This window comes from Odocoileus virginianus, chromosome 33, assembly GCF_023699985.2.
Source record: "Odocoileus virginianus isolate 20LAN1187 ecotype Illinois chromosome 33, Ovbor_1.2, whole genome shotgun sequence".
Classification (NCBI taxonomy): domain Eukaryota; kingdom Metazoa; phylum Chordata; class Mammalia; order Artiodactyla; family Cervidae; genus Odocoileus; species Odocoileus virginianus.
Genome location: NC_069706.1, coordinates 35,637,434 through 35,655,184, shown reverse-complemented (window position 1 = coordinate 35,655,184; position 17,751 = coordinate 35,637,434). Strand labels below are relative to the sequence as shown.

Here is a 17,751-nt window from a genome sequence, read left to right as displayed (position 1 = left end):
GTTCAATCCTTGGTCTAGGAAGATTCCCACATGCTGTGGGCCAACTAAGCCGGTGCATCTCGACTAGTGAGGCTGTGTGGTGCAACTATTGAAGCCCGTGTGCCTAGAGCCTCCACAACGAGAGACGCCACTGCAATGAGAAGCCTGTGCAGCGCAGCTAGGGAGTAGCCCCCACTCAACACAACTAAAAGCCCACGTGCAGCAACGAAGACCCAGCACAGCCAAAAATAAACAATTATTTTTTAAAAAAAGAAAAGAAAAAGAGGCAGGTCTGGAATCCAGAGCTTGCGACTTCAATCAAGTCCAGTTGTTTTCTCTGCTATTCCTAAGGGGTCACATGCTATTATTATTCAACAGCCACTCCACATTTCAGAGAAACAGAAGATGGATTATGGATTGCACATGGTCAACCAAGAGACTGATATTTCTTCTATGCCACATAACCACTTGAGGGTAGATGTAAGAGGATCAGAGGTTTTTCTTTAGCTTTTACATCACACATTTTTCGGAGCCAGTTACTCCTTCCTCTCTGATTCTCTGCCAGTCATCTCAGTCTGCTGAGTCCAAGCACATGGGCACCCAGCCAGAAGGTGACTAATACCATCTCTTTGCACCCAAACCATGTACAATAGGCAAATAGTTCCTCGTTTAAAAACCCTGCTAGACAAGTTGGTATCAGAATCTTTAAACTACAAATACTCCTTTGTTGTGCAATTTAGCAAAGAATAGTTGAGAGAAAAGAGGCTAAGGGCTGGAGCCAACATGGTCAGACTATTTGGGTAAATGTAACTAATCTTAACATAGCTATGCTGCTGCTGCTAAGTCGCTTCAGTCGTGTCTGACTCTGTGCGACCCTATAGACGGCAGCCCACCAGTCTCCCCCGTCCCTGGGATTCTCCAGGCAAGAACACTGGAGTGGGTTGCCATTTCCTTCTCCAGTGCGTGAAAGTGAAAGTGAAAGTGAAGGCGCTCAGTCGTGTCCGACTCTTAGCGACCCCATGGACCGCAGCCCACCAGTCTCCCCCGTCCCTGGGATTTTCCAGGCAAGAACACTGGAGTGGGTTGCCATTTCCTTCTCCAGTGAGTGAAAGTGAAAAGTGAAAGGGAAGTCACTCAGTCGTGTCCGACTCTTAGCGACCCCATGGACCGCAGCCCACCAGGCTCCTCCGTCCCTGGGATTCTCCAGGCAAGAGTACTGGAGTGGAGTGCCATTGCCTTCTCCGATAGCTATGCTAGAGTGGCACAAATATCATTTGTTCTCCATTCTTAGTTTTGTCTGTTTAACTTAAAATCCAAACTTTATACAATGTCTATCTTGACAGAATGATCAGATCTTCTGAACTTAAATGATAACTAGTCATAGTTTAGTTCTTCACTCTTCATGGGTATCTGTTAAGATTCTTTCAGTTGCAAGCCAGCAGAAACCAAGTGTAGCTACTTGAAAAAAGACAATCTAAGGAATTCCCTAGCAGTCTAGGGGTTAGGACTCAGCACTTTTCACTGCCAGGAGCCATGGGTTCAATCCCTGGTCAGAGAAGTAAGGTCCCGCAAGTCACATGGCATGGCCAAAAATAAAAAAAGACAAATCTATGGGAGGAACAATGGAGAATGTACAGGACCAAAGGGCAGCCTTGGAGAAGCAGGAAGCAGGCATCACTGAGGACACCCATCCCACGGAGGGTAAACTGCTGCTGCTGAAGCAAACACTTGCCAATTCTTTGTTTCTTCTAGGCTCAACCCCTGGGTCTCAGATTCAAAGTCCTCAGAGAGTGAAATTCTGTTTGGCCAAAGATGTACCCAACTAGACGTCCTGAGCTGATTTAAAAAAGAGAGAGAGAGGGAGTTGAGAGGAATCTCCCAGGCCCCCTCCACTTCTGTGTGGGAGAAGAGAACTCTTTGAGGATCCCATCCCACCAACACAGCCCTCAGAAGCTGGCAGAGTCACCCCAGAAGATGAGGATACCGATGGGAACGGGAAAGCCCAGAGTCCACTGAATCATGGATTTGTTCTCACCATTGAATGAGACCACGAGCTGCCTTCCAGTCATATTTCAGAGGGACACCCACACAAGTTCCCTGCCCACCTATCAAGGACCAGTGAGAACATGCTGTGGGCGTGACATCGGGGCGATACTTTAGAGCAAAATATAACTGGATTTCATCTACGCTCACATCAGACAAATCGAGTCCAATCCTGCTTTAAACCACCCGTATCCATTCCCACACCACCTAGCGCTGTGTCTCCAGGTTCTTCCCATCCTCGTCACTCTCCTTGTGACCACTGCCCACACAGCCTTCCCTGCAGAGCATTCTGTATGAACAAGCCTTACCTGATGAGGAAAAGGGTTGGGGATCCACAGTCAAATAAATATAAGAAATACTGGTCAAACCATACCTACGACTCACCCAAGTCTGCCTAGGGAGCTCTAGATCACCCTACTCTGAAGATCTTCTTTGAAGATCCTGAAAGGGAACCGCTAAACCACACGCACTTAGGAGATGGATTCCATGTGGCTTTCGGGCACAAGTGGCTTAATTGCATCTTTGATAGGTGGAGGTGAAAATGTGGAAAATTTTATTAACATTCATTTTAAAAGCCTTACACCTGTGGTATACCAAGGGGAAGGGGTTTTCTTAAAGAAGTGAGTCCTAGGGCCTGGGTCCCGGTTTAGGAGTTGTGCAGCAGTGATATGTGTTTGTTAAGTCCTTTAAGAATTTGTGATCTTGGTCCCGGGCTGGTAAGGCTGTGACAGTTTCTTCTTCCTTCGGGGGAGAAGAGACACCGTTATACCTTCAGGCTCTCAGCACATTATCCCCACGCGATGGACTCCTTCACATCTTCTGTGGATTCGAATTTGCTCTGAGTCAGCCTTGAGGCTCTCCCAGAGGAGAGATCAAAGGAGAGAAGCCTTGAACTATTTCTCCAGATGGACCTTAAATGCAGCTTGTGTGTGTACATCCCATAAAATGTACCATCTTACACCACGAAGCAGACAATTCAGTGGCTTTAGAAGTTCACATTCACAGTAGACAAATCACATTGCTTTGCAACCACCGTCATCTGTCTCCAGAGTGTTATCGTTTCCAATCAAAACTCTGTACCCATTGAACAAGGCAGCATTCCCTTCCCCATCCCAGCCTCTGGCAACCACTATTTGACTTTCTCTCTGTGAATTTGACAACCGCGTGTCCGTCACGTAAGGGGAATCATATAGTATTTGCCCTTTTGTGTCCGGCTTGTTTACAAAAGCAGTTTGCTATATAGAACATTAACCTTACAGTGAGTAAGGATACAACAGGTGTAGATAGCTATTACTTCTAGATCAGAAGTCTCTAACTGGGAGCCCTTGTAGTGCTCCTCAAGAACTGTCTCCCCTTTAAAGGATGGGTTTCCTAATTATAAGGTTTTCTTAGGAGCCTTTAACCCAGAAGATGCTAATCACTGCCCCGGGGTCATTTCTCCTCTGAGAGCATCCTCTTGGTCCCAAACTAAAATCAGCTGCCTCTCATTAGGAAGAACCACTAACCTAGTCATATTGATTGTATATATATATATAGCTCTGGATTTTGCTAATGACTCAAGTTCGACACTTAACAGAGTGTAACCCCTAGTCCCATGTTTACCTGGCCACTTAACTTTGATCTCACCTTCCTCAAATGAAAAATATCTAATGCAAAACTACAGAACATCAATGAATCTATGACAAAGGAGGAGACACTATACAACGGGGACAAGACAGCCTCTTCAATAAATGGTGTTGGGAAAACTGGACAGCTACACACCAAAGAATCAAACTGGACAACTTTTTCACACCATGTACAAAAATAAACTCAAAATGGATTAAAGACTTAAAAGACCTGAAACCATAAAATTTCTAGAAGAAAACATAGCATGCTGCTTGACATCAATCTCAGTAATAAGTTTTTTTGAAAGGTCTCCTCAGGCAAGGGAAACAAAAGCAAAAATAATAAACAAATGGGACTATAGCAAAAGAAAAAGCTTTCACGGAGCAAAGGGAACAACCAACCAACAAAATGAAAAGGGCTGCCTACTGGATGGGAAAAGATATTTGCAAATGATATGTCTGATATGGGGTTAACATTCAACAAACACAAAGAACTCAAACAACTCAACATTAAAAAAAAACTTGAATACGAGTGAGTGGAAGACTTGAATAGACTTGTCTTCCCAAACAAGACATACAGATGGACATAGGCACATGAAAAGATGCTCAACATCTAAGCATCAAGGCAACGCAAGTCAAAACCACAGTGAGATATCACCTTTTATCTGTCACAATGACTAATCAAGAAAACAAAAAGTGTTGGCGAGGATCCAGAGATAAGGGAACCCTTGTGCAGCATTTGTGGGAATGTAAACTGGTGCGGCCACTGTAGAGAACAGAATGGAGGTTCCTCAAAAAAAAAACAATCCACAGCAGAACTACCACATGGTACAGCAATTCCACTCCTGGATATATAGCCCAAGAAAATGAGGGACTGATGCTGAAGCTGAAGCTCCAACACTCTGGCCACCTGATGCATAGAGCCAACTCATTGGAAAAGACTTTGATGCTGGAAAGATTTGGGGTAGGAGGAGACGGGGGGTGACAGAGGATGAGATGGCTGGATAACATCACCGTCTCAATGGCCATGAACTTGAGCAAACTCTGAGACAGAGTGGAGGACAGAGGAGACTGGCGTGCTGCAGTCCATGGGGTCACAGAGTCAGACACGACTTAGTGACCGAACAACAACAATCTGAAAAGATACATGCAGCCTGTGATCACTGCAGCATTATTTATAATTGCCAGGATATGGAAGCAGCCTAAATGCCCATCGATAGATGAATGGATAGGGAAGATGCAGAACATTACTCAGTCATAAAAAGAACATAATCTTGTCATCTGTGGCAACATGGATGGACCTAGAGGGTACTGTGCTAACTGAAGTTAGACAAACACAAATACTGTATGACCTCACTTATATATGGGATCTACAAAACACACACACCACACAACAGAAACAGTCAGAGGTAGAGAGAGCAAACACGTGATTGCCTGAGGGAAATGAAAGAAATAGACGAGGGAGATTAAGAGGTACAAACTACTAGTTACAATATAAACGAGCCATGGGTATGAAGTATACAGTGTGGGGAACATAGTCAATGACTATGTAACCTCTCTGTAAGGCAACAGATTGGAATTAGACTTTTTCTGATTTCTATACATTTAAAAATGTATAGGAATATCAAATTGCTATATCATGTATCAGGTACTAACACAGTGTTGTAGGTTAATTATTCTTCAAAAACAAACAAACTCATAGAAAAAGAGATCAGATTCATGGTAACCAGAGGTGGGAGTGAGGGGGGAGGGGAATTGGATGAAGGTAGTGTTAAGGCATAAACTTCGAGTTATAAGATAAATAATTATAATACATATCAGTCAGTTCAGTTCAGTTCAGTCACTCAGTCATGTCCAACTCTTTGTGACCCCATGAATCGCAGCACACCAGGCCTCCCTGTCCATTACCAACTCTCGGAGTTTACTCAAACTCATGCCCATCGAGTCAGTGATGCCATCCAGCCATCTCATCCTCTGTCGTCCCCTTCTCCTCCTGCCCCCAACCCCTCCCAGCATCAGGGTCTTTTCCAATGAGTCAACTCTTCGCACGAGGTGGACAAAGTATTGGAGTTTCAGCTTCAGCATCCGTCCTTCCAATGAACAACCAGGACTGATCTCCTTTAGGATGGACTGGTTATATAGATAAGTATAATTAACATGAATAATGTAATTAGCACTGCTGTATGTTATATGTAAAAGTTGTTAAGAGATTAAATCCTAAGAGTTCTCACCACAAGGAAAAAATTGTTTTCTTCTATTTTATATCTCAGATTATGGATGTTCACTAAACTGATTGTGTTAATCATTTCAGGATGTATGTACATCAAATCATTATGCCGGACACCTTAAACTTACACAATTCTCTGTGTCAATTACATCTCAAAACTGGGAGAAAAAAACAATGGGATACTACTTCATACACATTAAAATGGCTATGATAAAAAAAATACAAAGAAAATAGTTTAACAAAAAAAAACACACAAAAAAGTATAACCAAAAAGAAGAAATTTAAAAACCACAGAAAACAAGTATTGATGAGCATATTAAAAAAAAAAAAGTGAAACTGTGTGTGTTGATGTAAAATAGTACATCCACTATGGATAACAATATGGTGGTTCCTCAAAACTAAAAAAAAAAACAACAACAGAATTACCATATGATCCAACAAAGGAGGAATTCCAACATATCTGTACTCCCATATTCATAGAAACATTATTCACAATAGCCAAAAGGATAACCCAAGTGTCCATTCATAGATGACTACATAAAATGCAGCACATCCATACGATGGCATATTATTTAGGCTTAAAGGTGGAAACTTTGATACATTCTACAACATGGATGAACTTTGAGGACATTATGCTAAGTGAAATAAGTCAGTCACAAAAGGGCAAACACTGTAGATTCCTCTTACGAAGTGCTTAGTACTTAAACTCAGAGATGGAATATAAGACGGTGGTTACCAGAGCCTGATGGGGGCAGGGGGATAATAATTGTTTAATGGGGACAGAGTTTCAGTTTGGAAAAGTTCTGGAGATGATCGGTGATGGTGGCCGTACAGCAATGTGAAATGTACTTAATGCCAGTGAACCATACACTTAAACATGATTTAAACAGTCAATTTTATGTTACATATGTTTTACTACAATAAAAAGTCTTTAGAAGTATCTAATGCTATCCTATCATGATTCCCTGCTCCTACAGGAAACTTAGGAGCCTTTATTATAGAGTTCATTCACAAATATCCTATTCTGGAAAGAGACAACTTGTTGCTGCTGTTGTTCAATTGCTAAGTCATGTCTGACTCTTTTGCAACCCCATGGACTGTAGCCCACCAAGCTCCTCGGTCCATGGGATTTTCCAGGCAAGAATATTGGAGAGGACTGCCATTTCCTCCTCCAGGGGATCTTCCTGACCCAGGGATCGAACTCACGCCTCCTACATTGGCAGGTGGCTTCTTTACCACTGAGCCACCAGGGAAGCCCAGAAAGAGACAAAATACAGCTAAAGAGCAAAATGGTTGTTCAAAAGCTGGCCTCCCTTCGTTGTTTGAATTTCTCAGTACAAAGTCACTTTAGCATCATACTCCTTTCCTCTCCCTCCCCCAGAAGAGGCAAGTAGGGAAAAATAACAAAAAACAAGAGTGAGATTCTACACCAGAGGCAGTAGGACAAGTGTCTATGAGATTAAAGGGGTCTAGAAGCTTCCTAGGACCAAGAAGCTGCCACTCAAAGGTGGCCCTGATAATACAGATGGGGAGAAGCTCAGGGCCGAGTCATGAGAGAAGCCTGCCTGTCCATCACCAGCTTCCTAGGAACAGCCCAGGTGATCACCTGCCCAGGAGGTCTGGGCACTTACCTCGGAGAAGTGTCTCTCAATAATGTTCAGCGCAGTCAGGGCGACCTGATGGTTCTCGTGAAGTTGCAGAGCCTCAATTCTATCAAGCCCACCAAGTCCTTCTATCAGCAGACACATGCTTTCCTTCTGAGAAATCTTCTCCGCTGCCTGCAGGCCATATAAGAGTGAGACTCTGGACCGAAGCCCTTAGGACATGGGGCTTTACCTCAGTGGAATCAGACCAAAGCCACCCATTCCAGGCTGGGCAGCTGCAGTGTTATTTTCCCAGATTGAATTAACACTGCATTGTCTTCCTCTCATTTTGGGGTAACTGTCATCTATCTATTGAGGTTTGTCTTCATTGCACAAAATACAGTATTTCTTTTTTCTGAATATGCCACCATCCATACATAGCTAAACACTATTTGGTAGGTATCCCCTTTGTAATTGGGCTTCTCTGATGGCTCAGATGTAAAGAATCCACCTGCAACGCAGGAGACCTGGGTTTGCTCCCATTGGGAAGATCCCCTGGAAGAGGGCATGGCAACTCACTCCAGTATTGTTGCCTGGAGAATCCCCATGGACAGAGGAGCCTGGCAGGTTACAGTCCACGGGGTCGCAAAGAGTTGGACACAACTGAGCGACTAGGCACACCCCTTCTAATTAATGGAGATTGTTTTCAAAACAGAGAAAAGAACGTTCAAGTGATGCTACATAAACGCAGATGTTCTGGCCCTGTGTTCCCTGGAAAGCCTTGAGAGGTCAGGCAGGAGAGACCCTGGGTAACAGAAGCCACACTATGGCAGCTAGTGAGGTCCCTGGATACAAATGATGGGATTGGATTGAATCCAGTGCTGATCACTGGATTTCTCATCCATGGGCGTTCACTCACTCAACATTTGTATATACACTATGGGCAAGGGCCACAAAACTATAATTAAAGGTGGGATGTAGAGAAAGCCTTTTCACAACTCACACTACCAGGCAAGACAAGAATTGTTACAGTACAGAAAGTTAATATTCTGGGATAAACCATAATGGGAAAGAATACAAAACAGGATGTATATACAGGTATATACTGAATCATTTTGCTATACAGCAGAAATGAACACAATGTGAATCAGCTATACTTCAATAAAAAAATAAATTAAAACCAGACAGGACAATAGCGTAAGTGATCAGAGGTTTAAGTTATAGAAGATGTGCAGAAAAGGCTCGGGAAGTACCCGGTTCTTAATGAACAGCACGGTGCCAGGGTCCATCACAGAGTAACGTCATCCCCTAGACAAGGAAGGACAAGGACAAAGTTCTGAGGGAATGAGAGTTGCGTGTTTAGAGGAAAGGAGGAGAAGCAGTGTATGCTCAGTTGTGTCTGATTCTTTGCAACCCCAGGGACTGTATAGCCTGCTAGGCTCCTCTGTCCATAGAATTTTCCGGGCAAGAATACTTGAGGGGGTTGTCATTTCCTTCTCCAAGGGATCTTCTCAACCTAGGGATTGAACCCAAGTCTCTTAGAGGAAAGGAGTAGTTCACCTAAGTAGAATCTTTGAGAGAAGCAGAGAGAGAGAAAGAAACAACTTAATCATCCTGTGGGACTCTGCTGGCTATTATGTGAGCAGTAATACACACACAAACAAAACTTCCTGTGGATCAAATAAAATATTGGGTTAGGCCATAATTTATCTGATGACAGCCTGCACTTTTGTCTAAGTCTTGATGCTTTCTAGTCCTCTCTACGTCCAGAGTGAGCTCTAGGCTTTGAGTAAAAGAAACAGAGGCAGGAGCCAATGTGCTAGGTTAGTCTCCAAGAAAACTGGGAAGCGGGCAATGACCCAGTGCAGAAGGAGCGCTGGAGAAGAATTCTGGACTTGGGCAGAACTGCAGATGGCCCCCAAGTTACTTCAAAGAACCTCAACCGTACTCTGCTGCCCACCTGAAGCTTCTTCTATCTGATCTTGATAGTGTCCCACGGGCCACCACTGGATACAGGGGCTTCACTGGTCCTCCAGATGGGATGTGCCCAGACTCCTCCCAAGAAAAAGACCCTAAGCATTTAATTCAAATGAATGAGATGAACAGATTTCTGCAGCTCCAAGCGCGCTTTCACACATTACGTCCAACTTTTCCTTGTTCTTATTGTTTCTCAGTCACTGAGTCCTGTCCAACTCTTTGTGACCCTAGGGGCTGCAGCACACCAGGCTCCCCTGTTCTTCACTAGCTCTCAGAGTTTGGTCAGATTCATGTCCCGAGTCGGTGATGCTATCTAACCGTTTAATCCTCAGCCGTCCCCTTCTCCTTTTGCCTTCGATCTTTCCCAGCATCAGGCCCTTTTTCCAGTGAGTCGGCTTTGCTCCTGTGCCTACCGGCTGCCAAGTCTCTACCCTGTATCCGTGATTTGCTCAAAGTCTTAGTGTCTAATTGGGCTGTTTCCAATCTGTTTCTGACTGGGGTCAGTTCTTTCTGGGACAGTTACATGAAAAGAGTGCTTTAAGTGAGCTTTTTACAGGAGTCCTCTGGTGTTCCTTTGAAACTTTTCAATGGCTTAGTCACATTAAAAAAAGACCTTCACCAAATGGATAAAGCCAGACTCCAAGATGGCCTGAGATGATCCCTGCCTCCGGGATATTCATTCCCTTGAGTAGCCCCTCCCATGCTGAAATGGGGTCATCTGTGTAACCAATAGGATGTCATTGAAATGACCTCCTTCCTAAGTCATATGAGACATCGGGGTTTCCACCTTGCTAGAAGGTGGAAGATAGCTTGCTGCAGGGGAAGTTAGCAGCCATGACGGAAGGGCACTCAAGAAGAGCTTTCTAGGCAGGTGAGTGAGTCTTCGTGGAAGCTGATCCCTCAGCCTCCATCAAGCCTTCAGATGAGACTGCACCCCAGTTTCCATCTTGACCTTCTAAGACCCTGAGCCAGACCCATCTCCCTCAGATCTAAGCTGCCTCAGATCCCTAAACCCAGAAACTGGGTGAGGCAATGTTTAAGCCACTAAAGGGTAAGTAGTTGTTCAGTATAAAACTGACACAGATAGTATGTAAATATTGGCTTAACTCACCTTTATTTCAGAAATGAGACTTCTCTAGAACTATCTCAAGGCTTTGTCATCCATTTCCCCAGCCACACAGCTAAATGGAAAGGAACTGGGAAGTGGGAACTCTGGTATGGTCCCTCAAGGTCTATCCTTGCTCACGTCCTGCTGCTTCCTCCAAGTATATTCTGTTTCATCTTCCAGAAGAGCCAGCCATCTGACTCACTGACTGCTTCTTCCTTGCTTCAAACCTTTGGTTAGTTTCTCTGTCTCACCCAGACTAAGTCCACGTTCTCACAGACCGTCTGTGCTCCGGCCCCTGGATATCACGAGCCTGTCTCCCAGGAGCTTCCACCCTTTGCTCTTCTCTGGCCACACCCCCAGCCTTGCTTTTTAAGGCCTCCTTCGCTTAGAGACCACTTTCCCAGTTGCCCACAAGACTCACTCACTTCTTTCAGGCCTTTACTCAAACGACCGTCCTCAGTGAAGTTTCTCCAAACTATTGCATCGAAGAGATCACCACGCCCTCCCCACTCTGGGCCATCAGCAACTACCCCTCCATCAGATATATTCTACCAGCAACTCTCTACTCGATACGTCTGCTCCTCTCCCCGTTAATACATGAACTCTACGGGACAAGGACTTTGCCTTGCCATTTCCCAAGCATCTAAAACAATGCAGGCCACCCAGACACTTCTGTGAGGAAATGAAGATGGTGGACCTTCATTGAAAGGCCTCTTGGCTTGCTATCCATCGGATGTGTGGACAGAGGGCGGGGGAAGTGTGGAAGCAGAGAGGCAAAGCAGAGTCCTAGTTAGATTTTTAGGACCAAATGAAATGTCTTCATGTAGAGACTGTTATTTAGAAACCAACCTGCTCAGAATAGCTCACCTGGAGGATGAAAAAGAGGACATCGAGGATGATGATCACGATTTTGTTGTCTGGGATGGTAAGGAGATTTATCAGTGGCTCCAAGACTCCAGCCTGGACGAGCTGGATCAACTGGTCCACAGAGCCCCCAGTTGTGAAGTTAGCCACTGTCCAGACAGCCTCTTTCTGGACTTTAAACTCTCCCTGCACAAAGAGAACATTTCCATTCTTTACAGATTCTGAAGAATTTAAATACAGGGATGCAGATGTAGTTCAATTCCTAGGGAATTGGGCTACCTATTCCTGGGACTTGATGTGCAATTTACACAGAGTCCCTTGGTAACCTGCCTTTAGCTTTTGAACAGAAGACAGCATCTTTGAGAAGCCAAGAATGAGGTAAGGCAGACTCGTGTAGGGTCTTCGAGGAAGGTTCTACATTCAGACAGACTCATTTCCTTGAGTCAGGTTATAGGAAAAAGAGAACCTATATCAACCAATACAGGTAAGCAGTACAGATTAGGAATGACACGTGGGGTTTTAAGATTATAGTGACCCACGTCTACATTTCTAGTCTTTCTGCCCCAGCAAAACTTTGGACAAGAAGCTCCAGAGCTGAGCACCCCACTTGGTGGGGACACAGGAAAGCCACTGAAATCTCACTCAATGCCACCCTTACATTTATGAAAAGCACTTGGGGGCTTCCCTGGTGGCTCAGGGAAAGAACCTGCCTGCCAAGGCAGGAGACACAGGTTTGATCCCTAGTCTGGGAGGACTCTAAGAGTCGAGGAGCGCTAAACCTGAGCCTGTGAGCTGCAGCTACTGAACTCCATGAACCCTGGAGCCTGTGCTCTGCAAAAACAACACAATGAGAACACCACAAGGAGAAACCCTCGCGCTGCAGCTAAAGAGTGGGCCCCCGCTCGCCGCAACCAGCGTCGACCCATGCAGCAACACAGACTCAGCAGAGAGAAATTAAAGGGAAGCACTTGGCTCAGAGAGATGGAGCTCATTTATCAGGGATCCTTCTATCCATTTGCAGGAGGAGCTATTCCCACTTTATGGCTGGGGGAAACTGTGACCTCCGTTTAAAACAAAGCAAAAAGAAAGATATGATGCATTTTAGAAATGAAGGACATGTTAGTTGTTGCCAGAACTTAGAGATCAAGGTAGGGTGTGAGGAAATAAGTGGGTTTTAAAAGATCAACAGAAGGCATCTTTGTTGTGTTGTAATTTCTTAGTGTGTTGATGAAGGCAGTGGATAAAGAACATACAGGGGTGATAAAATTCCTCTGAATTTAACACACACTCATACAAATGAGAATAAGTAAGATGGGAAATCTAAATAATGTCAGTGGTTTGTATGAAGGTGAATATCCTAGTTGTGATACTATACTATAGTTTTGCAAAATGTTACCATGTTGGAAACTCCTGCAAACATGAGGGATCTCTCTTTATAATTTGTTACTAATGCATGTGAATCTATGTTTATCTCAATGAAAATTTCAATAAAAATAATTTAATAAACCTGTCAAAAAATAAAATAAATAAAGCAAAGCAAAAAGAAAAAAAAAACCCACTAAAATAACATATGGCTGCAAGCAAGTTAGAGTTCAAAAGGCACGGTGTGAAAAAAAGACCACTCCTTGATTTCCAACAAGATGCTTCTGATTAGAATACGTACAGACTCTGGGTAGGACGCAGGATAGGAAGCATCTGACGGACTGGAAGATGCCATGGTTTGGGGAGCACTCCTGTCTTAGCTTTCCATACCTAATGCACACCTGGGGACCCCCCAGTCAGCCTGAGATGAACCTCCTTCCCCAACCCGAGGTCACCACTCCTGAGCTGTTTCCCAAGTTGATGATTTAAACATAGCTCATCCACTAAAAGTTGACAGAAAGAAATGCTGATGGTAGCAGTTGTCTTGGGGAAAGGAAGTGGGAATCGGGAGGAAGAAGGAAGCTTTAGTGTATTTCTCCTGGTATATCTGGATTTATGCTTTCATTGATGGGGTTTTTATACTGAAAAGGCACCCTTTCTTCCGTGTATAACATCACTATAACCCGATATGTTTTTCCTCCTAAAACAAAACGAAACCAAATCTCCCATTTTTGCCAAGGAAAGTAGGTGGCACTTTTTTTTTTTTTAACACTAGAGATTAGCCAGTATTTACCAGCTCAATATTTTTCTGGATGTTTGAACTGTGGTATCACCTTTTCATTGACTTGTTAAGTCTTCTAAATTTTTAACGGGCTATCCAAAGTGGCAAGCCCGCCTTTTTTTTTCAGGGAGAGTTAGGAAACTAATGTTTTGTAGATTTGTCATGATCTCAATTAATTTTGCTTCTCAGTCTGCATCTGAATTTTGTCAGAGATGCTGCGTGGGCTGCTTACGTTTTTGAGCACGGCCACCAAGGGAGGCAGGGCGCCACAGGTGATGAGCTGCTGGATGTGTTGGCGGGGCCCAGCGGCCACGTTGCTCAGGGCCCAGGCTGCCTCCTTCTGGATGGAGGAGCGGGGATGCGTCAGGAGCTGGGGCAGCACACCCAAGATGCCTGCGTCCAGGGCCAGCTGGGTCTGGTGGTCCGTTCCTGTGACGATGTTGCCCACGGTGCGGAGAGAGGGGGTCTGGGGGACCAAGGTGAGAAGTGTAACCAATATTGCAAATTTGTCATCGTGGAAGATAACCATTGCACCAAACTCCATGCCCTCCCAAACGTCTGTCGTACTGTTCGGCCGGTTTTCCAGAAGCCTGTGAACAATGATTATATCCACGATCCTTTTCCACTCAGGGCATCCGTGGCTGTTTACATAGTTTAAAGGTACTTGTCGGCCTCCCAGTAGTTTCAGCTCAAGTGGGTCAGAGGTCAAGTGATGCATTTACCAAACAGTGCTGTCCTTTTCATGTCCTTATGTCAGGAAAGTTGCTAAATTGATGGTCATCTTTATAATGTAATCATCTCTACTGAATTAGTATTTAGCATAAATATCAAACTTCCTTTGTATATTTAATTGGAGCTAATGAAGTCCCAGTGGCATTTTGGGGGTGTATTCATAAAGGTTCTCTCAGTATCTTTGAAGGTCCCTAGGATGGGTTTATGTTTGGACTCAAGATAACTGTTCTAGGAGGGTCATGGGGGTGTGTGTACGTGCTCAGTAGCTCAGTGGTGTCCGACTCTTTGTGGCCCCCATGGATAATAGCCCACCAGGCTCCTCTGTCCATGGGATTCTCCAGGTAAGAATACTGGAGTGGGTTGCCATTTCCTCCTCCAGGGGATCTTCCCAACCCCGGGATCAAACCCAAGTCTCCTATGGCTCCTGCATTGGCAGGTGGATTCTTTACCACTGAGCAACCTAGGAAGCCCAGGAAGGTCGACTGTGGGTTTATTTTGGTTTCTCTGTACCATAGTAACAGCCCCAGTACAGCCCATCGACAGTTCTAGAATCTTCCTAACCTATCACACTAGGTATCTGCTACTCCAGTGAGAGGTGTAAGTATTGCCATAGGCCAAACACAGCCTTGCCAGTCTGCTGCATTTGTGCCCCAAGCCCTCATGATAAACAACTTCTAGAAGATGTCTTCACACCTTCATGCCCCCAACACCATCCCCAAACTAGCCTTGACTTCTGAGCAATGATATGCTCATCTCTGAATGGATGATCGCTAAGATTACATAATATACAATTACAGGCATAGAAATCAAAAGGGGTACCCATGCTTCAAACTACATGTCCAGTGAAGTATATTATGCAAGTGACATATGTCACAGAGTCACATATTTGATGTTGGCTTTACTTACTTTCCACCTATACCTAACGTAGTCTAAGGGAACCATCTGGGGAGAGGATAAGGGGGAACTTTTATACTAGAGTAAAAAAATCAAATGTTATAAGCTTTACATTAAAAGGTGCACACACATACCCCAACTTGTTAACATCTACATGCAGAGAACAGTAGAAGGAAAGGCCATAAAAGACTAGCTCACTAGGGACTTTCCTAGCGGTCCGGGGGGTGTGGATTCAATCCCTGGTGGCGAAAGATCCAAAACAGAATATTGTAACCAACTCAATAAAGACTTTAACAATGGTCCACATCAAAAAAAAAAAGAATTCTCAAAACAGAACACTTCACTAGGTGGAGGCAATTTTAATTGGCGCTTCTCTATCTTTTCTAGTTATCAGATTAAGAGAAAGTAAGTCATTGAATACCCCTATGATTTTGGATCAAAGTCTATTCAGATCTTCGGTTACAGAATAGCAGAGACCAGGGAAACGCAGACGACCAGCTTTGTTCCAGGTAAAGGATGAATACCGACAGGGGGAGACTGGGGGGGTGAGGGAGAAGAGAACCTGCTCGAGTGACGATGACCCGCGAACTCTAACCTGAAGGCCCCTACGGAGACCGACGGGACCCGGGACGCTTACCAAGACGTTGAGTTCCGAGCTGCTCATCAGCTCAACCAGCCTGGGCAGGACCCCGGCGTCCACCACCTGGCCAATGCGCACGTCGCAGCCATCGGTGAGGTAGGACAGGGCCCAGCAGGTGTCCGAGAGGACCTCCCTGTCCGGGTGCCCCAGGAGGTAGACGAGGGCGGGCAGCATCTGCCTCACCGCGTGGTCGGAGGGGCACGGGTTCTTGTTCCGGCACAGGTTGGACAGGGTCCAGGCGATGTTCCGCAGGAATGGGACCTATAACGAGGAGACTGCCTCTAGCACTGGGAACGAAGGAGGAAACGTGCTCACGGCAATGTGTCCCAGCCATCCTCGATCAATAGCAGTGATCCATAGGAACCGAAGCGCTTGAGCTTCAAACAGGAATTTGTTCCAGGGGATAAGCCCTGGAGGGGCGCAGAGAAGGAGCTTTGTTTTTATGTTGTTGTGGTTTGCTTTTTTAAACTAGAGAATAGCCCCCACTTGCTGCAAGTAGAGAAAGCCCTCGCAAAGCAATGAACACCCAGCACAGCCAAGAATAAAAAATTAATTCATTCATAAAAAAGCAAGCAGCTGGCCAGTTTAGACGTGGCTGAACTCCGCTTTGGTTGACCTCGCTCGGCTGGATGATACACGTGTACGTATCATCTAGACGGACAAGCGCAGCTACCTTCCCGGTGTTGCTGCACCGGTGCCTCTCACCGGCTTCAACTTAATACGTACAACTAGGGCCCCAGGTCCTCTCCCCTTTACCCTCCCCACATCTCTAAGAGGAGGGTCCTCTAAACAACCTAAGCTGAAACCTGGGGCCAATCCTCGCTTCTTGCTGCCTCCCCGTTCTGTGCCCATCACAGCAGCAAGCCAGGTCCACGTGCCTCTCCGTCTCCCTCAGCGCTAATCCTATGACAGCAGTCAGAGGGTCTTTCTGGAAGATCAGGTCGCTTCACTTCCTGCCATGACATCCTCCCAAGGCTTCCTTTTTCCCCCAGACTGATGTCTAAGTCCCTCGCCCCACCTGCCATCCATCTTACACTGCTCTCTGCTTGCAAGCTTCCTTTGTCATGCCAGCCTTTTTCCAGTTCAACTGTATCAGGTTCTGTCTCACCTTGAGGGCAGGGCATGTAGTCCTATTTTTTTAATAGACTTATTTCTCTCTCTCTATTTGGCCATACCGGGTCGTAGTTGCTGCAGGTGAGATCTTTATTGCAGCACGTGGGCTCCAGTTCCCCAAACAGGGATCAAACCCAGGTACCCTGCATTGGGAATGATGAGTCTTAACCACTGGACCACCACGGAAGTCCCTCCCTTGACACTCAGAAGCAGCCTTCTCATTTTTAAGGCAAATCTAGAACCTGAATTTCATTCCCAACCCAGGGAGTCCTCTACTATTGCCACAACAATCCACTTGGACCCTAAGCTTCGAACCTAGACCCTATTTTATTACCCAGGAACAGTACCGGTGAGCCACTAATTCTTTCTGTCCCCCTTGAACAGAGAGCTTAGTCATCTACTTTTGCAGGATTGTAAGTTTAGAAAAACTTCCAGTGGATCTCTTCCAACCTCCACCCCTACTCCAAAGATCAGCATTACCATCCTTGAGGACAAATGTGAATCAGCGTCTCCTCAAAGTGATACCCAGTCCGCGGCCTTGCTCATCATTGCTGTTGCAAGGGGCCGGGCAGACCACATGGCCTAGCATTGGTTTGGAAGTACATTCCCCATTTCCCAACTAAGGGGACTTGTGTACTGAGCTAATCAAAAAAGACACTCAAAAAAGACACTCAACTGGTATGCTTGACGAAACCAGGGTCAACAGATGTGGAATGGCATCACTTGAGATAACATTGTCTCTGAATTCTGGTCCATCACCTACAAATAGATAAGAACACAACACTCTAAGAGGGAACAGAGAGACTCCTGGGGTGGGTGACAAATTCTTCAAAAGGCTCTGTAA

At 45.2% G+C, this 17,751-nt stretch overlaps 1 protein-coding gene across 1 annotated transcript in view; it reads right to left on the bottom strand.

Moving 5' to 3' along the window:
• Window positions 1–2,611: 2,611 nt before the first annotated feature.
• The window catches only part of KPNA7 (karyopherin subunit alpha 7), a 29,865-nt gene continuing 14,725 nt past the window's right edge, over window positions 2,612–17,751 (bottom strand). The window contains exons 7-12 of the mRNA XM_070460681.1: window positions 17,584–17,666; window positions 15,792–16,055; window positions 13,761–13,994; window positions 11,389–11,571; window positions 7,485–7,631; window positions 2,612–2,763 (exon numbers count right to left, since the gene is read on the bottom strand). Coding sequence (XP_070316782.1) covers window positions 2,650–2,763; window positions 7,485–7,631; window positions 11,389–11,571; window positions 13,761–13,994; window positions 15,792–16,055; window positions 17,584–17,666 — 1,025 coding nt within the window. The 3' untranslated portion in view covers window positions 2,612–2,649. The remainder of the gene's footprint in view (window positions 2,764–7,484; window positions 7,632–11,388; window positions 11,572–13,760; window positions 13,995–15,791; window positions 16,056–17,583; window positions 17,667–17,751) is intronic.